At 52.8% G+C, this 23,308-nt stretch overlaps 1 protein-coding gene across 7 annotated transcripts in view; it reads right to left on the bottom strand.

The window, feature by feature from the left end:
* Positions 1-23,308, bottom strand: part of L3MBTL1 (L3MBTL histone methyl-lysine binding protein 1) — a 34,553-nt gene that overhangs the window by 4,885 nt on the left and 6,360 nt on the right. For 2 of the 7 annotated variants that reach the window (XM_086331723.1, XM_086331722.1), the window contains exons 1-20: positions 20,895-21,138; positions 20,340-20,485; positions 19,941-20,167; positions 19,468-19,609; positions 19,021-19,171; positions 18,729-18,861; positions 18,061-18,145; positions 14,075-14,163; positions 13,459-13,563; positions 12,481-12,616; positions 12,050-12,141; positions 10,454-10,605; positions 9,768-9,844; positions 8,832-8,917; positions 8,536-8,646; positions 7,699-7,813; positions 6,810-6,909; positions 6,299-6,636; positions 2,521-2,678; positions 2,036-2,098 (exon numbers count right to left, since the gene is read on the bottom strand). In XM_086331723.1, the coding sequence (XP_086187849.1) occupies positions 2,036-2,098; positions 2,521-2,678; positions 6,299-6,636; positions 6,810-6,909; positions 7,699-7,813; positions 8,536-8,646; positions 8,832-8,917; positions 9,768-9,844; positions 10,454-10,605; positions 12,050-12,141; positions 12,481-12,616; positions 13,459-13,563; positions 14,075-14,163; positions 18,061-18,145; positions 18,729-18,861; positions 19,021-19,171; positions 19,468-19,609; positions 19,941-20,167; positions 20,340-20,475 (2,496 nt within the window). In that variant the 5' untranslated portion in view covers positions 20,476-20,485; positions 20,895-21,138. Of the gene's footprint in view, positions 1-2,035; positions 2,099-2,520; positions 2,679-6,298; positions 6,637-6,809; positions 6,910-7,698; positions 7,814-8,535; positions 8,647-8,831; positions 8,918-9,767; positions 9,845-10,107; positions 10,170-10,453; positions 12,419-12,480; positions 12,617-13,458; positions 13,564-14,074; positions 14,164-18,060; positions 18,146-18,728; positions 18,862-19,020; positions 19,172-19,467; positions 19,610-19,940; positions 20,168-20,339; positions 20,486-20,894; positions 21,139-23,308 lie in introns of those variants that run through there. The other 5 variants (XM_086331720.1, XM_086331721.1, XR_015138997.1 and 2 more) reach the window with 4 other exon arrangements.

Here is a 23,308-nt window from a genome sequence, read left to right on the forward strand (position 1 = left end):
CTCTGTCTCACTAAACACGTGCAGAGAAGACTTGGTGGAAGATAGAAGGCTTAGTACAAGTTGTCTAAGGATGGGAAGCCTTATTAATATTAGACATGACAAAATTCAAGCTTTAAAACAATGAGACTATGAAACCAGCAAGAGATCATGTAATAGGGATACATAAAGTTTTACATTAAGGCTAATACAAAAAAGAAAACCCTCCAGCAGTACAAGTAACACACTGGAAGATTTGGTTAGACTATAGTCGACAATTGACAGAAGGGGCAACCTGGGGGCTTTCATGAATTCCAAGCTGGTATGACGTGGCTATAATAAAGCTCGTGTGAACTATTGCCAACAAAAATATAGGGTTCAAATCTGGACAAGAAGAAAACTACCCAAATGTTCATTAACAGGAGAACTGTGGGATATTCATAAAACAGAGCACTGCTCAGGATAAAAAGGAGCTGACTACTAGCTACACATAATGTGGATGAACCTCCAAAACATTACACTGAAAAGAGACAAATGCAAAAGAGTATATGTTGTATGATTCCATTAACATGAAGTTCAAGAACAGGTAAAACTAATCTATGGAGCTAGAAATCAGAACAGCGGTTGTCTATGAGAGCTGACAACAGGGGTCAAGAAAGAACTTTCTGGTATGATGGATGTTTCATATCTTGATTGACATATTGGGTTCAGGGTGTATACACTTCACAAAACCTGTAGAATCATACCTTTGAGAAGTATAATTATATATGTGTGTGTACATTTCACTCCACGCATATTTCACCTCCATTAAAAAAACCTAGGTGTCGGCTCATCAGGTGTAACCACTCTCTTGGGGACCACTCTCATGGGGGATGCTGATAATGGGGCGGGGGTACACGGGAACTCTGCACCTTCCTCTCAGTTTTGCTGTGAACCTAAAACTGCTCTGAAAACATATAAAGTCTTTTTAAAAACAAAAGGAAAGACCACCCAGAGGATCAGCAGCCCAGTGCGTTCTGTGTTGATCAGAGGGCATCTGAAACACAGGGCACAGCTCTGAACACACACAGTCCAAGAAGAAAATCACGAACCAAGAAGGCAAGCACTCAGATGGAGAGGAGTTCGGGAGGGCCACCGCCCAAGGGTCGATGAAGAAACTGGCCGTGCTGGGCCTGGATAAAGAGATGCTTCCTGGGAAAGAGGAGACTTCTTTCTCTCCGGCACCTCACCTGGAAGCGCCATCTTTGGGGAGCTGAGACTATACTCTCTTAGGTGGAGGAGGTACGTGTAGTCTTTGGAAGGAATTCCTAAATAAACTCAAAAGGTCTCTTCCGATTTCAAACTACAAATTAGGAGAGTCATGATAAAGCTCTTTGTTGAAGGACAACTACACAGTGAAAGCCAGAACCATCACTGACCGAGCCCTCCCTATCTCGGGCCTGTGGCTGTATACAGACACTAGTGACGTAGTCACACTTGCCGTTCTGGTACCAGGACCCACTCACCAATTCCAGTGCTCGCGTGGCCCTGCAAGGTAGTCATCATTATACCCATCTTCTCTCTATTTTACAGATGAGGAGACGCAGACTCAAAAGACCTCTAACCGGCAGAACCAGGATTCACACCCACCTGCCCACGAAGCTAGTGGTCTTTCACCTACAACTCACTGCTTCTCATCTTTGGTAAGCTTTTGGGTCTTAATTTTAAGTGTGTGTTAGCATCCTTGCAGTAAATAGCGATAGTCGTGTCAGTCAAAATACATTTTAATTGGCTGCCATTAGGGAAGCTAAGTTTGCACAGAGAGCAAAGGAGTGAATGGAATCGTGTTTCTGGGACAGTTTCTCTTCCCGCTGACAGTCTGAACACAGAGGGTTGGGTTCCCAAGCTAGGCCGTGGTCATCTGTACCAGATTTTCCCCAAAGATGTGGGTCACTGTGACTGGTACCCCCTGACCTCAGGTGGGACAACAGAGGCCCTCCCCAGCTGGAGGCAGTGCTCATGCCCTGCCATCTCAAGGACCGTGACGCTGCTCGGTCCCCACCCTGCATCGAGCACCCACCTCATCCTTGAAGAGCCGCGCTTGGTCCTCACAACCTGTCAGGGTCTGAACGAAGCCGAAGACCTTGGAAACCAAAGGAGACGTGTTGCCAAGGGCATGGGGCTCTGGAGAGGAGGGAGGAGGTGGCCCTGCCTGGCGTTGGTGCCTCCTGGGCTCTGACAATGTAATTTTTCTTAGCAGCCCCAGAGGATCCTGACTCTCTGTGCCACTGGGGGCCCAAGGTGAGGCCCCTTGCTCCCAAGGCCTTGGGTTGAGCCGGTCTCTCCTGCCGGATTAGAGGCACGCCCCCCTCCCCACCCCCAGGACGGGCCTATCAAAGGGTGCTCAGGCAGCCCCACTGGGCAGCTGGGAGAGGCTGTGGAGGGATGATGAGTCAGGAGTGGTATGGGGCTCCACCTGATGGGGCCCTTTCCTGAGCCCTCCTGCCAGGGTGCAGTGAGGGCAAAGGAGGGGCAGAGGAAGAGGGACGGGTCCCTGCCCCTCACCTCATCGATGGTCCACTTGGCGACTGTTGAGGCTGAGATGCCCGCCACACCGGGAAGGAGCTTGCAGTGCTGCTCCCAGCACACGGACAGCGACCGGTCAGGGTGGGCCGACAGGGCCGACATGAAGAGGGACTGGTGTGTGACATCAGCGGTCAGCGCTGCAAGGCAGAGGCAGAGGCTGGTGGCCAGGGCCAAGGACCAACCTGCCTCCCTCCAAAGCCCGCTCGTCCCCAGGCCACCTGGGAGACTGGCTGGCAGAGGACGCCGGACCGTGGCCCCTTTCAGACAGCCCTGCAGAGCCAAGGGGGTGAGGCAGATCCCCCAACTCCTCACCGAGCACTTGGCCCTGATGTTACAGACCGTGCAGGAAGACCCCACCCTCCCCCGAGGCTGTGGCAGCTGGGCCCCGCAAGGATGCTCTTTTCTCCTGGAGCTGCAGCAGCATCCTGGAAACAGCACTCTCTGGAGACCCTGCCTCCACATGGCCCCTGATATCCAGGCCACCTCAGTGTGCTGTGTGCTCAGTCGCTTCAGTTGTGTCCGACTCTGTGATCCTACGGCCTGGAACCCGCCAGGCTCCTCTGTCCATGGGATTCTCCAGGGAAGTATACTGGAGTGGGTTGCCGTACCCTCAGCCTGGACATCAAATGCCCATCCTGTTTGCCCTTCGTTTGCTAAGTCCTTTTGGGCCCTGACTGTTGCAGCCTCAGGGGGATTCTGTTTGAGGTGCAGTCAGACTTCCCAGGGGACTTCCCTGGCTGTCCAGTGGCTAAGACGCCACATTTCCATGAGAGGAGGCATAGGTTTGATCCCTGGTCAGGGCACTAAGATCCCCGCATGCCGTGGCGGGGTGGTGGCGGTGGTGGGGAGAACCAGCCTGCCCCGTCTGAAGTGAACCCCCCAGCCGATGCCACTGCTTTAAGTTTCTCTCCTCCTCCTACGTCCCCAGCCGAGTCTGGTTCATTCCCTGCATGCCTGCCCCCCACCTACTCTGGCACCTCCAGGATGATCCCTGATCCACTCGCCCACTCACACTGCCTGCCCCTCTGCTTCATCTGCTCCTGGAACCCCTGGCTCCCAACCTCCAGCCTCCAAGCGGCCCGACCTTTTGGTGAGCAACCTACTCTACCCGGCTTCCCCTCGGCCGGGCTTGGCAGCTGTGTACTTGGACTTCGTCTACTTCTGGGGACTCTGGCAAACCTGGCTTCTGCCTACCTAACCTGCCTTGGCTGGCCTTTGGCCACGTGGCCACTGTCCCAGGGGGCTTGCCTGCTTCTGCCCAGAGTCCAAGAGAGCCGGCTCTATCCTATTCACTTGGTGCTAATTCCAGACTCTTGAGCACGCGGCCCCCAGCTGCCCTCTTCTCCAAGGCCCACCCTGCTCATCACCGTGTCCTTCCGTCCCTCCCCTTCACTTCAGTCTTTTGCCCTGACTCCTTGGACCTCACAGTCATCCTCAGAGCCTCTGGGATCCTGGTTCCAGCCTCACTGATGGTTCTTCTCTAACTGCCCGCCTGCTGTCTGTCTGCTCATTGGCCCGAACCCAGGCTCCCACCCACACCCTGAAGAGCCCCAGCCTTCAGGACAACCCCAGAGCTTGCAACCGCTGCACAGCCCAGTCAGCCCTTGCAGAGGACCCGTTTAGGGTACAGCCTGGATCTCCCGTGACAGCTGCTGCTGCCGGCACTTGGCCTCCTGTCCCCGCAGTGTCCCTCTTCAAGGTCCACTATCTGGTGCTCCACGTATCCTGGCGAGGAGTCTGGGGGCTGAGCTCCTTATCTTTCTTCCCCAGAGCACAGGACAGAAGCATTTGTAGGCAGCCCGCAGTATCTTATCTAACTGAAAAATATCTAGTGTGTGTGTGTGTGTGTGTGTTAGTTGCTCAGTCTTATCTGACTTTCTGAGACCTTATGGACTATAGCCCGCCAGACCTCTAGTCCATGGGATTTTCCAGGCAAGAATACTGGAGTGGGTTGCCGTTCCTTTTTCCAGGGATTGAACTTGAGTCTCCTGCATTGCAGGCATATTCTTTACCATTTGAGCCACCAGGGTGGTATCTTATCTAACTGCTAAACATCTATTATAGCTCCTCTTTTTTTTTTTTCTTTTGCTTAACAACAGAAATGTGTTTCTCATAGTACTAGAAACTGAAAGTCATCAAGGCACCAGCATACTGGGTATGTAGTGAAGGCCTACTTCCTGACCCCCAGGCTGCCATCTCCTCAATGTGTCCTCACATGGCAGAAGGGGCAAGGGGTCTCTTAGGAGGGCACTAATCCCATTCATGAGGAGTCCATCCTCATGACCTAATCACCTCCCAAAGGCCCCCCTCCAAATATCCTGACATTGAGGATGAAGTTTCAACATATGCGTTTGGGGGGTTACAAACATTTAGTTGAGAGCATTATTATTAGAAGTTAGCAACTCTGTGCTGAATAGGCACTGTGGAAACGTGAGGGCAGGGAAGAGGGGGAACGCAGTATAATAGAAACCACAAATTGGACTTGGAATCAGTTCCTTACTAACTTGTTTTTTTAATGCTGGGCACCTCACTTAACATGGGCCTCAGTTTCCCAACTTGAAAACGAACTGATTGAGGGGACTTCTCTGGTGGTCCAGTGGTTAAGACTCTGAGCTCTCAATGCAGGAGGCCCGAGTTCGATTCCTGGTCAGGGAACTAGATCCCACATGCCACAACTAAGAGTTCACATGCTGCCACTAAGACCCGGTGCAGCCAAATAAATTTTAAAAAGAAATAAAAAGAAGATGAAGCGGTGTGTAAGGAAATCACAGTGGTTCCTCGTTCTTTCCAAGAACTGACACTCACAGGTCCTGGAGGGCCCCATGAGCACCATGAGCACAGCCAAGTCCTGAGCTCTCCAGGCAGGCAGCTTTCCCCAGGGAGCTGTTTTCCAGCAGATCCACACTGAGGAGGCCTACCCTCGGATGCGTGAGAAGGAACAAAATCCAGAGGGACCAGTGTCCCCTCTGCGAGAGCCAGCCAGCTGATGGAACAGGGAAGCCCTGCCCAGAGGTCAAAGGCCTGGGCGCTGTCCCTTGCCCTGTCCCTGAAGTGTCTCAGGACTCGGGTGAGTCCTTCCCAGTCTAATCCGGAACACAGCCTTGTCCATGGAAAGACTTCCCAAGTTCTCAGGATAATTCTGGAATGAACACAGCAGGCAAGCGCCCTCTGGCAGTCAGAACACGGCCTTACAATGGAAGCTGACCAGGTGTACAACATCTATGTTGCAGACCGCTTGTGAGCGTCAGCGAGACGGTAAAGATAAAGCAGCTGAAGTGGTGCTTGGCCTACAGCAGGTGCTTGGCAGTGCAGTAGCCACTATTTTTTCAGGTAACTGACACCTGAAAGGCAGGTACTATTCATGTTTTCAAGTGAGAAAACTGAAGCTCAGAGCTGTGACTTGCTCAAGGTCACTCAGCTAGAAAGTAATGGCCATGACTTCCCTCCCGGGAAGCCAAGACTGAGAAAAGCAGAGCTGGGGCATCATCCCGCCTCACAGAGGGTGACCAGGAGCCCAGAGAGGCTCTGCATCTTGCCAGCAGACTCACAGCAAGGCCTGAGGTAGAAAGGGGCTAGCATCTGAGGCCGTTCAAGGCCCCATGCTGTGTCTCGGCACTGCTCTCTATCTCCAAGTATTGCGACACCTGCCCCCCAGCCTCTCCCACTCTGTGTCCCCCTGGTGACTCCTCCCACCAATAGCTAAGCTGTCACAGTGAACACGGTGGAGGACACAGGGAACAAATAACCCAGGACTCACTCGGAAAACCTTCCTGTGGGATCTTCCGGTACTTTGGAGGGCGCCCGATCCTGGAGAGAGAGGAGCCGGGCCCATGGCAGGGACTCAGCGCCTGCTCTGGCCTCGGAGGACTTGAGGCTCCGCACTCTTGCCCTCCGCACCGGCCGTGATGGCGAGGCTTCTTCCTTAGGGAGAAGCCCGAGAGGTTCCTCTTACGGGCTGAGGCCTCCGTGTCCGACAGCTCTGCCTTCAGCCGGCTCTGGTTCCTCTCGGCCAGGGGGCAACCCGAGAGGCAGTGGTGAGCTGTGAACTTGCCGGTGACGTGGCCAGAGCCATCACAACCAGGAGTGGGGCACTTCCTGGAGAAGAAGAAGGTTTGAGATGAAGCTGCTTGGTCCCACTTGGCTCTTCCCAAGCCTGGCTCCACTGGGAGAGCAGACGGGTGGGCTCTGGTTGGCCACCCATGGTGGGTACAAGACAGACCCCCTCTGAGCAGTGCCTGAGGGTCCCTGAGCGGGAGCCCTTCACTCACCGGTGGTGAAAGCTGTACTTGGAGGTCCTGGTGTGTGGCAGACTCCGATAGCTGAGAGGGGGACAGCCTGTGGGGGAGGCAGCACTGGGCTCTCTGGGTTCTGGAGGAGCAGGCAGAAAAGGGTCAGCATGGGGTCTGGGGGGTGGAGGTGGGCCTGGGGGAAGGGACATGGAAGGTAGGGAAGGTCAGCACTAGGAACCAGTTCCCAGGTACAGGGGCCATGAGCCAGGCTGGGACGCCACTTCCTGCGAATGGACATCAGTCCCTCACGGGGGAATGGGGGCTTGCCTCTCATATACACTGTGGAAACCTGTAGGCCATACCCTCTGTTTCTGGAAAGAAGAGCACCCTCGATCACCTTGGGGCTGGTGTGGACACAGCTGCACCCAGAATCTACATCAGCCAGATTCATGTTATTCTCGTTTCTCAGTTTCAACCCCAAGACTTTGGGGACTATTTTTTTAGTCTCTGTCTATGCTTGGAGAACAGTTGAGAAGGATCCATGCCCCGTATGAAACAGATGCGGGTGACCTCCTAGCCCTGCCGGCAGCGGGGAGCAGGATCTGATGCAGGGAGCCACGATGCCTTAGCAAGCACTGCGCATGCTCTGCGTGGCTCTGCTGGACGCTGAGAAGACTCCTCAGGGCACAACTACCTCCGAAGCATCTGCTCCCAAGTGAGCTTGGCCCTTCACACCTCCAGGTCCCCCACCCAGCAACTGAGGAGGCCAGAAGCACTGCTCAGTGTGACAGAGACCCTCCCCAGGGTGGGGAGGATGAGGGATCCCAGAGTTTACTGTGGGCATACTATAGAAGGGAGGTGGTGCCAGAGCTCGGGGGCAGGGTCAGACATCAGAAGGAAAGGGTCAGAGTGCCCCAGGGGTACACACGGAGAGGAGGTTGCAGGGGATGTCCCGTCTTGGAGCACCAGCCTGCCGGGTGGATGTCAGGGTGGTCAGCATCAATCCAGAAGTCATAGGTGTGACTCCAGCCATCAAAGTGGAGCTGGGGAGGAAAGAAAGACCCGGGAGGTCAGGTGTTCCTCATGGAGCCCAGCTCGGCCGGGAGGTCCTCCAGGCTCCAGGAGGCTCTCCCCATCCCTGGGGCCTGTCAGAAGCAAGATCCTGAATTGGAAGAACAAAGGAGCCAACCTCACAATAATCCATCTCGACCACCACACTTCCCAAGGGTTCCACCTATGAAGTTACTGGCATGCATGCATGCCAAGTTGCTTCAGTCATGTCCAACTCTTTGGGACCCCATGAACTGCAGCCTACCAACCGGGCTTCTCTGTCTATGGGGATTCTTCAGGCAAGAATACTGGAGTGGGTTGCCATGCCCTCCTCCAGGGGATCTTCCCGATCCAGGGATAGAACCCGTGTCTCCTGTGGCTCCTGCACTGCAAGTGAATTCTTTACTGCTGAGCTACCAGGGAAGCCCTGAAGTTACTGGCATCTCCCATCAGTCCTTGGGTAGGACAAGGATTCATGGGCCCATCTGATAGGCTCAGAGAAGGGATGGGATCTGTCCCGACTCACAAAGGTTAAGTCGCAGATGAGACCTGACTGAGACCCAAGATCTTCCGCCTCAAGTTTAGAGCTCCCTTCCCTGCAACATGCAGCTTCCCTGCAGTCTGGCTCATGCCATGCCCTTGACCTCAGCCCCGTCTACGGAAGTCCTGCCCCATCGGCCTGTCCACTCCCCCAGCCCGAGGGGCCCAGAGCCACCTTTATCCGATGATCCTCCACATCCTCCACGCTGGCCACACGAATTAGGGCTGGGTTCCTGCGGTCCACGGCTTCCAGCTTCATGTTGACCAGGAAGCTGTGTGGGGGTCGCTACAGGGGGAGAGTGGTCTTCAGGCTAAGGCCCTGCTCAGCAGAGCTGAGGCCCCAAGAGGGATGCCCAGGTGTTGTGCTTGGGGAAACCGTGGCCAAAGTGGGAGGCCGGGGCCCTGTCCTGCCTGACTGAGGGCTCCGCACTTCCCTGAACTCAGCTCTGAGGGCAGAGAAAGCCAACTCACCACCTTGAAGGCCCAGGCAGGTACAGCAGAGGCACCAGTTTCTTCCAGATATTTCTCCCAACAGAAGCTGTCAGGGTCTGGGTAGTCTGGAGGAGAGGATGAGGGCAATGTCTAGGCCGGGTGTAGTGGGGAGCTCCTCCCCTCCAAGCAGGGCCAGGGGTGTGGAAAGGACAGAAGCCCGTGGACAGAAATCCCCGTGTCACAGCCTGCTCCTTGCAGGGGGCTCCTGAAGGGGAGGGGTGCCGGGCAGAAGCAAGCAATTTAGTTGGTTATCTGGGAACCCCGGTTCCCAGTCCTCTCCTTGGCTCTGTTGCCTCGCTCCAGCCCCAGTCCCATCTGAACCCCTAATGTATGTTCTGAGTGCTAAGTCGCTTCAGTCATGTCCAGCTCTTTGCGATCCTATGGACTGAAGCCCATCAGGCTTCTCTGCCCATGGAATTCTCCAGGCAAGAATACTGGAGTGGGTTGCTATGCCTTCCTCCAGGTGATCTTCCTGACCCAGGAAGCAAACTTGCATCTCTGATGTCTCCTGTACTGGCAGGCGGGTTCTTTATCACTAGTGCCAGTGTAACACCACTGACAGGGAAGGATACGCTTTCTTCACTCTGGATTCCTGTTCCCTTACTGACAGGGCTCAGCTAACTTTCATTTTGTTTTTTTTTTGGCTGTGAGATCTTAGTTCCCTGACCAGGGATCGAACCCATGTCCTCGGCAGTGAAAGGGCAGAGTCCTAACCCCTGGACCAGGAATTTCCTTTCAGCCTCAACAGAGTCAGGGTTTAACAGTACTCTCCTAAGATCAAAGGGTTCTCAGCTCTCAGGCAAAGAAGCTAAGGCTCCAGGCTACACGTGTGCCCTTGGCCTGCCCTTAGAGACCCAGCTAATGAGGTACTGGTAAGGACCGGGGAGAGAGGGGTGGCTCAGGCTGCAGGGTCACCTTGTGGAGGGGTGAGGGGCTTTCCTTGCTTCTGGCACCAGCCCACCGGGTGGATGTAGGGGCTGCTGGAATCACACCTGAAACCCAAGAATTCTTCACTGTCTCAGGTGAGACTTCGAGGCCTGGAGCCCGCTGTCCTGTGACATCACGGCGACAGGGCCCACCCTCATGTTACTTCTGAGGGAGAGTCAGACTGGTGACTGGTGAGGGAGTCAGAAAATTCCAACAGTAACTAAAAACTCTAATACCGCCTTAATATCTCAGAGAAAGTCATGGGTCACGGAGTCTGCTTGTTTTAACCTCGGTATTTTTAGATGAAACATTTAATTGTCATAATTACTAAATGATGCAGATCCGGGTCCCCAACCTCCGGGATCTAATGCCTGGTGATCCGAGGTGGGGCTGATGTAATAAGAACAGAAATAAACCGCACAATAAATGGACTGTGCTCAAATCATCCCCGAACCACGCCCTCACCCCCGGTCCTTGAAAACACTGTTTTCCACGAAACTGGTCCCTGGTGCCCAAGAGGCTGGGCCCCTGTAGATGAGATCCACAGGGCAGTCGATTGTCCCCTGAGCAATACGAATGTCAGGGCTGAGCCGGGCTGCCTGGCGCACCCCATGCCCACCGTCCCTCCCCTGCCCCGTCCCCGCCCCGGGGCCAAGTCTGGGCCCTCCCACTACCAGTAGTCGTAAGTGTCATCCCAGTTGTCAAAGTGCACCAGGAAGCGGCTGTCCACCACGTCGGTCACGCTGGCCACGCAGACAAGCGACGGGTTCATGCGGTCCACAGCTTCCAGCTTCATGCCCACCTGGAAGCCCAGGGGTGGGGGACTCTGGGGGCAAGAAGAGGGGCTGCCACGGCCAGGCCCAGGCTGGCTTGTGCTGGCCCAGGACCCACTGGCAAAGGAAGAGGAATAGGTTCCCTGGGGGTTGTGTTTCTGCTGGGTGGGCATGGGCAGGGAGGGTGGGAGAAAGAGGCTGAGGAAGAGGGTCTCTCCAGGGAAGAATCATACCCGCCAGCCCTGAGCCCGCAGGCACTTCTGGCCTCCGAGGGATGCTCAGAGGAAGCCTCACTGTGGAAGTGTCACTGACAGGAGGCCACTCACTCACCCAAAGAGCCTGCCAGGCTGAGCACAAGCCTCCCCTCCCCAGACAAGCCCGGCCCAGCTTGAGCTGAGGGAGCTGGGTCCACCACGGGGTGGCGTGGAAAGACGAGCTGACATGTGAGGCAGGCGGTGGGGAGAGGGGGCAGGGAGGCACCTGCCATGTGTCGGACATAAGCTCCAAAAGCCATCACCTCCCTCAGTCTTTACAACAACCCTAGGAAGATGGGTATCATCGTCTCCATTTTTGTAAGTTAAGTGACTTGCCCAGGACCACAAAGCTGGTCAATGGTGGGGCCGGGACTTGAACAGTTTGACTTAAAATCTGCATCCCTTGTCACAAGAGCTGGTAGAAGCCCACCAGTCACCTGTAAGTATGCTCTCTGGGGCAGGAGCAGGGTAGGTGGTACCTGTCCATGCCCGAACAATATGGGGCAGTCCCTGGCCCACGGGGACCCGGGACTTTCCAGATGGTAACATGTTTACCGGGCTTCCCTGGTGGCTCAGTGGTAAAAGAATCCACCTGCCAATGCAGGAGACACAGAAGACTCAGGTTCTATTCCTGGGTCAGGACGGTCCTCTGGAGAAAGAAATGGCAACCCACCCCAGTATTCTTGCCTGGGAAATCCCACAGACATAGGAACCTGGTGGGCTACAGTCTATGCAGTTGCAAAGAGTCAGACATGACTTAGCGACAACAATAACTTGTTTACTGGGAGTTCCCTAGATCTCTCAGGCCTCTGGTTTGGGATTAGGAGATGCTTTAATTGTGGGATAAAGTTGCCAGTGGCCTCAAACAGAAAGAAGGACAAGAGGTGAAAGTTGGGACCACATGGGAGAGCTTCAATGTTGGTCAAAAGGATGGAAAAAGCTGCTCCCAGAATAAAGGTTTGGACCTGATGACAAGAATTGCAGGGAAACCCAAGCAAGAAAGAAGGACACCTCAGTGCCCAGGCTCAGAGGTGATGTGTGGAGGAGAGGATTTCAGCAGTAGGGAAGAGGGGGGAAACTGGAGGAAACCCAAAACTTCTTTCCTCTCTGGCCCTGGAATTGCTCAGGGAGCCCCTCCCGTTCAATGAGGACCAGAACCAAGCTGAGAGCACCCGTAGGTAAGCGCTCGTCTGTTGACTCAGATACCCTGGCCGGCTGCAGTGACTGTCCTGGGGGCACTCACGTGGCTCTGGCTCACAAACAGGTGCTTGGGGGCAGCCTGGGCTCTTGTGCTGCGCAGGTACTGGCTCCAGCTGAACTCCTCCTCCTTGTAACCTAGGCCCCTCGGGGGGGACGAACAGAGCGCCGTGCAGACAGAGGCTGGGCTGTGGCGAGGGCACCCCACACGGAAGCAGCAGAATCAGGCAGGCCTGAGGACCCCACAACCCTCAGGAACCTGCCCAGGGACCCCCCTGCCAAAGCAGGACGCAGCCTGGGTGGACTTCTCTCAAAGGGCAAGGGCAGAGCAGAAGCTCTAAGGCCGAGTCATAGCAGGATGGGACGCAGAAAGGCTGGTTGTACAACGGGAACAGGGAAGGGGGGAACCACAGGGAAGGAGTCAGGGAGGGTCTGGGGGCTCACTGCCTCACTGGGACCAACCCAGCCAGGCCTTACCTTTGGGGGGCTGCAGCTTGTGCCCCGTCTTCTCGAACCAGCCAGCCGGATGAATGTCAGGGGAATTGGCATTGATCCAGAAGTCATGGCACTCGGAATACCCATCAAAGTGCAGACGTAGGCGGTAGCCACACACCTGACCCCATAAGGGGGAAGCACAGGGACTCCGATGCCAGCAGACACCCTGTTTCCCTTCCCTCACCACTCCTCATCCAGCCTGGTAGTCTCAGGGGTCTGCTACTAGAAGGTTACCCCCTTCACCCCTCCTGACTCCTAGGTTTCCCTGCATCCTGAACTTTGCCATACACCCTCCCATCCTACAAGGAGCACAGCTCATGTGCTAATGAGCCCTGAGCTCTGGGCGCAAGACAGGAGATTCTAAGACAACCTCTGGCCGCTTTGAGCCCTGGACAGATCCCAAAGGCACTGACCAAAGCTCAAGGCCCCCAAGGACCCTTCCTTCTGCTACCTTCTCTCGCTGCTCAGACCTCAGCCTGCTAATGGCAGTTCCACGAACACAGTGCCCTTGAACGTGCTGTTCCACGGCCCAGTGCCTTTTTCTCACTTTGCTTCTTGTGCCTGGGACATCCTACTCACCTCTCGAGACTCAGCAATGGAGGCTCTTCCCCTCTGAAGCCGTTCCTGCCCCTTCAGTGCCCCCCTGCATACAACTGTCATCACCCCGAGGGGTATCACTGTTTATCTGGCTGATGCCCACACAACTGTGAGCTCCTAAGAGGATAAGGACCTTGTTGGACTCATGCCACCATCCCTGCCCTTGGGAGTGCTGCTCCTCAGTAAACTCACCATCTCAACCCTTCTCCTGCTTTTTGTTTGTATTTTAGTTTTCCTCATATTCTGCCTCAACCCCCTATTAGGTTGGGGGCTGTCTGAATCCAGGCCCTCCGTGCCGTTGGCTGACTCCTTCAGTCCATCCTGAGGCGAGTCACCAGGATGGGGGTGCCAGCCTCAGCTCACCTCGGCCACAGTGAGGATGAAGTACATGCTCGGGTGCTGAGGGTCGATGCCTTCCAACTTCATGCCCAGTCTGAAGCCATTCTTGTTATGAGTGACTGTCTGGTACTGTTAATGCACAGATGGGAGAGGATCCAGCTCCCCTCTGGCCATTATCCTAGCCTAGTGGGCTGGGGGCGAAGAAACTACCATAGGGGCCCACCTGCTTAGCACTACCAAAGAGGTAACTTATTTGGGGAACTTTAGTGCAGGGATCCAAAGCAGGATAGACTAGCCTCCAGCTCCCTTGAAAAGTGGACTTCAGGGCTCCATCTTACCCAAGTCAGTGTGTAGAATTAAGTAAAAGGCAACAGAATTCAAAAGTCTGCAGGCCCAGTGATGGGTAAGCCTGGGTCTCACCTCCTATTTCTTCCCACCCAGGAAGTCCCTTATAGTGAGCCCAGGAAGTGCCTTATAGTGACCCTTATAGTAGAAAAGGTCTCTAATCAGTCTGTCCCCCTTCCACCCTGCCAGTCCTCTGAGGGATGTCAGACACAGAAAGCAGCAGAAGGCCTGAGTTTGGAGGTGAGTCCCTGGACTGGGAGACAAGCTCTTCATAACACAGAAGTATCCAACTCACATCCTGGAAGAGGCTGATGGGGGCAGCGATGGCCTTCTGCTCCTCAAGGTAGGATTCCCACGACCAGCCTGGTTTCTTCTCCTCTGAGGCTGTGGGGAGGAGACAGACAGGCTGACCCTTCAGGTAGTGGTTGGTGGTTTACTCGCTAAGTCCTATCCTGACTCTTGCAACCTCATGGACTGCAGCCCACCAGGCTCCTTTGTCCCTGGAATTCTCCAGGCAAGAATACTGGAGTGGGTTTCCATTTCCTCCTCCAGGGGATCTTCCTGACCCAGGGATCAAACCCACGTCTCCTGCATTGCAGGCAGATTCTTTACCAATAGAGCCACCAGGAAAGTCCTAGGCTACTTCTTAAATACGACCTTCCTCAGTTCCCCCAACCCAACTCTACCTTAACCTCCAAAACAAACCTCTGCCTATGATCACATGCTGCCCTCTGATTCCACTCAGCCATGAGGGTGCCAGACACACAGGGCCCAGGCGAGACTCAGTCTCAGGTGAGGCTGCACCAAATTCTTCCTGCCCTGCCTGGCCCTCACCCCTAGGCCATTGTCAGCAAAGGCACTCTGGATTATAGGCCCACTAACAGAGGTTACAAAGTCTCAGCCATAGAGGGCCAGAGCTGTGTGACAAGTCCTGAACCAGAGGACTGAATCACAGCACCACCTAAGCTCACTGGGAAAGAAGAGGAAAAACAGAAACAAAGAGAGGAAAACATGCAAGGAGGAAGAACAGAAGAGACCACACAGAGGGTTTCCCTGGTGGCGGAGCGGTTAAGAATCCACCTGCCAATGCAGGGGACACAGGTTAGATTCCTGATCTGGGGAGATTCCACACATCCCAGAGCAACTGAGCCTGTGGGCCACAACTACTGAAGCCTATACTCTCTAGAGCCAGAAAGCTGCAATTACTGAAGTCTTAGTGCCCAGAGCCTGTGCTCTGAAACAAGAAACCACCGCAGTGAGAAGCCCAGGCACTGCAAAGAAGGGTAGCCCCTGCTCTCAGCAACCAAAGAAAGCCAACAGACCCAGCACAGCCAAAAAACCACCTCAATGAGCTATAACTTCATACCCACTAGGATGGTTATAATAAAAAAGACAGAGGGACTTCTCTGGTGGTCCAGTGGCTAAGACTCCGTGGTCCCAATGCAGGGCACCTGGGTTCGATCCCTGGACAGGGAATTAGATCCCATATGCTGCAATTAAAAGTCAGGACAACTAAATAAATCCTTTTTAAAAATAAAAAAGACAAATTTTATTTATAACAAGCCTTGGTGAGAATGTGGATAAACTGGAACTTTCATGCGCTACTGGTGGGAATATACGGTGGTTTGGCCACTTTGGAAAACATTCTAGCAGTTCCTTAAGAGGCTAAACATACGGTTACCATAGCACCCAGCAATTCCACTCCTATGTACATACCCAAGAGAAATGAACACTTATGGCCAGACAAAATTTGTGCACAGATGCTCATATCAGCATTATTCATAACAGTCCCAAAGTGGAAAAGAACACACATACCCATCAGTTGATAAAGTGTGATATTTCCTACAATGGAATATTACTCAGCAATAAAAATGGACGACATACTGATACATGGTACAACACGGATAAACTATGAAAACACTGTGCTAACTGCAAGAAGCCAGCCACCAAGGACCACATGCTATATGATCTCATTTATATGAAATGTCTAAAACAGGCGGATCCATGTATACAGAAAGTAGATTGGTGGTTGACTAAGGCTGGAGGGGAATTCGCACTTTGGGCAGAATGTCAGTTAATAGATACAGGGTTTCTTTTTGGAGTGATGAAAATGTTCTAAAATTGATTGTGGTTATGTTTATACATTTCAATGAATAGACCACAAACCACTGAATTGTATACCTCAAATGAGTAGATTGCATGTTTTGTGAATTATAACTCAATAAAGCCATTAGAAAGCTATTTCTTACAAAAATACGTATAAAGCATTAACTGTAGAAAAAAATGGATACGTTAGACACAGATTCTCTGCACACGTAGCACACATGAGCAGCCCTGACATGCCCACTCCTACTCCCAGATTCTTCTGCTAAAAGGTCCCCAAAATGAGTGGAGAAAGATTTTAGCCATAAAAGCAAACTTCTGTCTACTGACAAGGTTTCTTCCCTTGAAAAAAGGCAGAAAGGAGAAAATGTCCAGGAACTAATGCCACACAGTAATGTTCACAGTTGAGATGGTGAAACGTACAAATCAAAAGATAACTTCAACCTGGTCAACAGGACCCAGCAGAAAAAAATGCTAGTTTAAGAAAGTACATTCTTAAGAAAGACAGAGCAGTGGAGCCAATATATCTATATATCTATAGTTGCTGCTGCTGCTGCTAAGTCACTTCAGTCGTGTCCGACTCTGTGCGACCCCATAGACGGCAGCCCATCAGGCTCCCCTGTCCCTGGGGTTCTCTAGGCAAGAACACTGGAGTGGGTTGCCCTTTCCTTCTCCAATGCATGAAAGTGAAAAGTGAAAGTGAAGTCACTCAGTTGTGTCCGACCCTCAGCGACCCCATGGACTGCAGCCTACCAGGCTCCTCCGTCCATGGGATTTTCCAGGCAAGAGTACTGGAGTGGGGTGCCATTGCCTTCTCTGATATCTATAGTTAGATATATATAATATAGTTAGATATATTAACTCCTGCCTCTATTTAAGACTTAAGAGGACATAAACCAGAATTTTCCTGGTGGTCCAGTGGCTAAGACTCCATGCTCCCAAAGCAGGGGGCCCAGGTTTGATCCCTGAGGAGGGAACTAGATGCCACATGCCTTAACTAAGAATTCGCATGCCTCGACTAAAGAGCCCACATGCCACAATGAATATCAAAGATCCTTCGTGCCACAGCGAAGACCTGGTACAGCCAAATAATTAATTAATTAATTAAAAGAGGACAAAAACTAATGAGAGCTAAGACTTTGGCTTCTGATGTGACAGCCTTGGGTGAGAAAGAGAGCCATGAGAATATGGTTTGGCTAAGATAGGCAGAATATAGACTACTATAGTGTTTGATGCCCTGGACACAGATCAGGTTCCTCTGACTGGCAATGGGTTCATCAAGGGAGAAAGATGTCCTAAAACTGACCTCACTCTCTGGCTCTCTAAGAAACAGGAAAGACAGTGACTCATGCAACAAACCATAGTCCAAGAGGAAACACCAGTTCAGTTCAGTTCAGGAAACATCAGTTCAGTTCAGTTCAGTCGCTCAGTCATGTCCGACTCTTTGCAACCCCATAAATCACAGCACGCCAGGCCTCCCTGTCCATTACCATCTCCCGGAGTTCACTCAACATACAACTCATTTATTCATCCACTGAACAAACATTTATTGAGAGTGTACTCCACACTAGCCTCTGGGCTAAGGACCAGGGATATAATGACTAGTAGAAGAGATTCAGTTTTGAGGAAGGCAGAGAGACATTGCTACACAGTCTCTGGGTGATTGTGTGATAACTCTACTTGGCTCCAATTGGCTGCTGTCATGGAAAGTGGAGATGGTAATGCAAAAGGTCTGAGGGCCACAGCTCGCTAATAATGATCTTTGTTCCATTTTTCTTAAAACCAAAGGATTAGAATGGAGGCCCAAATAGCAAGGTCAGACCAGTGACCAGTACGGACTTGCCCACACCACCACAGGGAAGCAATACCATGTGGTGCCATTAAAGTCTGCTCAAGTCTTTGGATATTATGAGGCCTACTCACAACTGGCTGCTGCTGCTGCTGCTAAGTCGCTGGATAGTAGAGGATAAACAAACACATGATATTAGCCTCAAGAAGATACATATACCATGGCACAAACCAAAAACACACTCTGTCACACACGCACACATACATGCTAACTTAGGGTCATCTATTTACGTACAATACACCATCACAATGGTAACCTGCACTCCCAGCTTCACACCTCCAAAGGCATATACACATGGTTCATGAATATATATACACAGGCCATCATACCAGGCTGGCTGCTGTTCCATTCGTCACTTTCTAGGGTGTTAGTGGTAGGTTGTCCCTCTGGATCCTTTCCTTCTTCTTGCTTCTCCTGTAGAGGACAACAGATCCCAGCTTCCTGTCTTTATGAGTTGGCGTGAAGCCCCTATCTCTATTCCTGACCCAGGCCTAGCTCTCTGGCCACACGGTGTTCTGCTCCCAGTGGGTGGATATTCTTCTAGGCTACCAGCAGGAACACAGCTCTGGCAGACAACCCTTTACCACATGGGCACAGTCTCATACCCCCTAGTTTACACAGCCTGATTACAGTTCTCACTCCCAGGTGGGGAAACTGAGGACACGAATACCTGCCCTGTGCTCCATGGCCTCCAGCCCAGAGATGGGGCCCCAGTGAGGAATCTTTCCATCTGCCTGCAGACCTACTTGGGTGCTGGTTCATGTCAAAGTGACAGCCCTGCTATTAGACTGAGGTGGGGGCTCTAGAAAAACAGGAAAGTTGTTTATTTATTTCCCTGAAACCAAGTACAGGATCTGACTCCAGACAGGACCCAAAAATACAATGAGTGAGTTATTATGTGTCTTCTGTGGCCCAGCCCCACCACCTGGATTAATGGAGGGAGTGGTGAGAACTGAGGTACAACCTCCCCCTGCCCTCCCAGTTGTCCGCTTCCTACCATGGCCTCTGGCTCAGATTCGTCCTCGGATGGGCTCTGATATTCCCTGTGCTTCCTCTTCTTCACGGGTTTGAGGAGCTCAGAAGCGCTGGTGCAGTTGTTCTGGCCTGAGTTGTTCTCCACTATGACTGACCTGAGGGACAGACAGCCTGAGGGAAGGAACCACCCACCCTGCACCATCCACCTCCCCTCAAAGATCGGAACAGGAGCGGGGCCTTGGGGCCGGAGAAGCCCCAAAGGGGCTTCAGGGCCGGAAAGGCAAAGAAGTGGGGCTTAATTCCCTCCGGCTTACCGCTCCTGGAAGCGCTGAGGGCAGCCATCATTGGAGGAACTAGGATCTGGACCAGCGCCTTGCTGAGGCCCACAAGCCTGGCACGGGCAGGTGCCATCATCCTCTGGTGGGTCTTGAGGCGGACCTTCCGGAGGGTCCTGGGGGAGGTCCGCTGGGGGAGACCAAGGCACCTCAGGCCGCCCACCCAACACGTCCACACTCAGGCTCCGCCCACCTCGGAGCCCACACTGGGCCTCCACCTCGGTCCCATTCCCCACTTCCCCCACTGGACAGCCCTGTCTCCCTCGCCAGAGCCTTCTCCGCCCCCAGACCAACCCGCCGGTGGGGGCACACCCGCCGGGGCCCGGGCCACGCCCCCTAGGGCCACGCCTCTGGCCTCGGCTGCCCTGCGAGTTCGGGGCTCTCCCAGCCTCCGCAGGGGCCCAGCTCCGGGCCTGGGGCTCCTACCCGGCTGTTGGGGGTCCGCGCCGCCACCCCCCGCCGGGGCCTCGCCATCTTCGTACTCGGCCACGCCTTCCCGCCGTAGCTCTGGGCTTGGGAGTTGCTCTGCTCCCACCATGTTCGGCGGCGCGTACTCGCTTATCCGGAACTGTACCGTGGAAGGGTCAGAGGGGCACGACTCCTGGCCCTTGACCCACCCCGAGTCAGCATGGTCCCCCCTCCCGCCGCCTCACTGCAAGCCACGCCTCCAAGGCTCATTCACCGTAAGACAGGCCCTAGAACCCCCCCGCAACTGTCTCGTCTTGGGAGCCCAGCACTTCAAGCCCCGCCCCCAGAGTCCCTCACCTCAAGCCCCGCCCCCAGAACCCTCCCCCTCGGCCAGCTTCCCCACCTTCCGCCTCTGGCCCCGCCTCCGGGCCCTCAGGCCCCGCCCCACAGCGGCGGCTCGCTGGATCCCGCCAATCCCCACAGTTACTGACCCGCAGGCCACTCCCCGAAGGCGGGGCTGCGGCCTCGGTCCACTCCAAGAGCCGCACCGTGCTGGCGCTGGGGCTGGCCGCCGGCCCGGTGCTCAACTGCGGCAGAACTGTGGCTGTGACAGGTACGCTGCCGGCCGCTCGCTCCGGGGTGCCCACGTGGATCGGCTCCCGCGGAAAGCAGGACACATCCAGGGCACTGCTGGGCAGACCCAGGGCGGCCGAGCTGGCTGCGAACAGATACATGGACAGATACGACACAGGTGAGCCTGACGACTCTGCTCCAACCCTGCCATGCAAGTGCGGAAGCAGGTGAAAAATATCGTCTCCTCCCCAGGACCCACATCTGCTTGGGCATGGATGTGGATTCTCCTGTTCCCCTAGACCCCTGGCTTGGCCCACCTGGAATGATAAAGGCAGCAGTGGGCAGGTGAGAACCGGAGCCTGGACTATCTCTGGCCACCAGGTGCACGCTGACCTCCCCTGTGGAGGGTCCCTTCAGTGTCCTCAGCATCTCCATTTCAGCATGCCCCTCCATCCTGGTAGGCCTACAAATGGAACACAGCCCCCAAGGGGATCAGGCGGGTAGGGGGCCTCCATGAGGAGGAGTTGTCCACCCTCAGAGAAAAGCCTCAGCCATGAGGGGAGTAAGGTATTTTAGGAGCCCAGCATAAAGTTTGGCTCCTGGCTCTATCCAGGTCACCCAGGTGAGAGCTCTGGCCAGACCTTGCACCTCCCCCCGTCCCTGTAAGATGGGCATGTGTGAAGATGCTTTGTAAACTGCTGTGCAAACTCTAGGGAGTCTCAGAGAGTGTGTCTCGGGCCAAGGTTCTGTCTGGTCAGCTATCTCATGGCACAGCCCAGGCCAAGTCCAAATTCCCCTCTTTTTCAACCTCCACCTCCACCCCCAGTAGAATCACTCCCTTCTCCCTCTGGGGATTCAGAACCCTCAAGTACCAGATTCTCCTTCACTCATAAGGTCATTTTCCTGGGAGATGATCTTTCCTGATGGTGTTCTTTTATGCCTCCTGCCCACTACTTCCTCCAATCCCAAGCAAAGAGTGGGCACTCAAACATCTGTTGAGGGGACTTCTCTGGTGGCCCAGTGGTTAGGATTCCAAGTTTCCACTGCAGGGGGCACAGGTTTGATCCTTGGTTGGGGGAACTAAGATCCCACATGCAAAAAAAAAAAAAAAAAAGACAAGCAAAGAAACATACACATACAAAAACAAAATAAAAAACATAAACACCCTATAATCTGAAGAGCAAAGAAGTAATGTATGAAAATGCAGGCAGTGCAAGATTTTGCTTTAATAAAGCAAAGGGAGTAGAGACATTTAATAAAGGGTCAAACATGTAAATATATGGGAAAAAGACCTAGTGACATAACAAATATGCTTAATACCTATCATTTACTTAACTCCTTAAATGTGCCGGCACGCAGCAGGTGCTGTGTTGGATTTCACTAATTTGAACTTGTTAATAAAAAGCAGTATAGGGAATTCCCTGTGCTTCCACTGCTGGTGACTCGTATTCGATCCCTGGTTGGGGAACTAAGATTCTACAAGCCGTGAGGCATAGCCAGAAAAAAAAAGCAGTGTATGAGTAAGTGATATTTGGTTGCTTTAAGGTGTCAGCAGGGCTTGACAATGGCTTCTGGCATAAAGGAAAGAACAGAGATGTAGGCTTAAATTAGACTTAAGTCAGTTTGAATTTCAGATCCCACCCCCCGCCTTAAATGTCTGTGATTCTAAGTAGCTTTCTTTCCTTGAGCCTCAGTCTCCTCATGTGTAAAATGAAGGGGATAATGGTATTTATCTCAGAGCGCTCTGATGAAGATTAAATGGAAAAAATATGTAAAGTCTTGATACTAGCAGGCCTTCAACAAAAAACAACTCACTCCCTCTGAACAGAGATTTTGAGGAGCTTGGCAGCTCCACTAAAAATGGGAAAATCAGCTTGTAGTGGTTGCTGTCTTTCCCAAGCTCCACTCCTCTCTCCTCCTGTTCTTGTGCACTGATATATCTTCCAGCTTTTCCTCCCTAAAATACACAGGACACCCCATATAGTATATCAGATCAGATCAGTTGCTCAGTCGTGTCCGACTCTTTGAGACCCCATGAATCGCAGCATGCCAGGCCTCCCTGGCCATCACCAACTCCCAGAGTTCACTCAAACTCACGTCCATTGAGTCAGTGATGCCATCCAGCCATCTCATCCTCTGTTGTCCCCTTCTCCTCTTGCCCCCAATCCCTCCCAGCATCAGAGTCTTTTCCAGTGAGTCAACCCTTCACATGAGGTGGCTAAAGTACTGGAGTTTCAACTTTAGCATCATTCCTTCCAAAGAAATCCCAGGGCTGATCTCCTTTAGAATGGACTGGTTGGATCTCCTTGCAGTCCAAGGGACTCTCAAGAGTCTTCTCCAACACCACAGTTCAAAAGCATCAATTCTTCAGCACTCAGCCTTCTTCACAGTCCAACTCTCACATCTATACATGACCACTGGAAAAACCATAGTCTTGACTAGATGAACCTTTGTTGGCAAAGTAATGTCTCTGCTTTTCAATATGCTATCTAGGTTGCTCATAACTTTCCTTCCAAGGAGTAAGCGTCTTTTAATTTCATGGCTGCAGTCACCATCTGCAGTGATTTTGGAGCCCCCAAAAATAAAGTCTGACACTGTTTCCACTGTTTCCCCATCTATTTCCCATGAAGTGATGGGACCAGATGCCATGATCCTCGTTTTCTGAATGTTGAGCTTTAAGCCAACTTTTTCACTCTCCACTTTCACTTTCATCAAGAGGCTTTTGAGTTCCTCTTCACTTTCTGCCATAAGGGTGGTATCATCTGCATATCTGAGGTTATTGATATTTATCCTGGCAATCTTGATTCCAGCTTGTGTTTCTTCCAGTCCAGCGTTTCTCATGACGTACTCTGCATATAAGTTAAATAAACAGGGTGACAATATACAGCCTTGACATACTCGTTTTCCTATTTGGAACCAGTCTGTTGTTCCATGTCCAGTTCTAACTGTTGCTTCCTGACTTGCATACAGATTTCTCAAGAGGCAGATCAGGTGGTCTGGTATGCCCATCTCTTTCAGAATTTTCCACAGGTTTATTGTGCTCCACACAGTCAAAGGCTTTGGCATAGTCAATAAAGCAGAAATAGATGTTTTTCTGGAACTCTCTTGCTTTTTCCATGATCCAGTGGATGTTGTATAGAGAGTGAATATTCAAGTAGGCAAAGGCTTAGAGATATAACCTGATTAATTAAGGCAACATTCAGACCAAAGTTCGGGGACTTCCCTGGCGGTCCAGCGGTTAGAACTCGGTGCTTTCACTGCCATGGGCCCAGGTTCAATCTCTGGT

Source organism: Bos grunniens, chromosome 13, assembly GCF_055505025.1.
Source record: "Bos grunniens cultivar Pamir isolate PY7600 chromosome 13, Bosgru_T2T1.0, whole genome shotgun sequence".
Taxonomy (NCBI): Eukaryota; Metazoa; Chordata; class Mammalia; order Artiodactyla; family Bovidae; genus Bos; species Bos grunniens.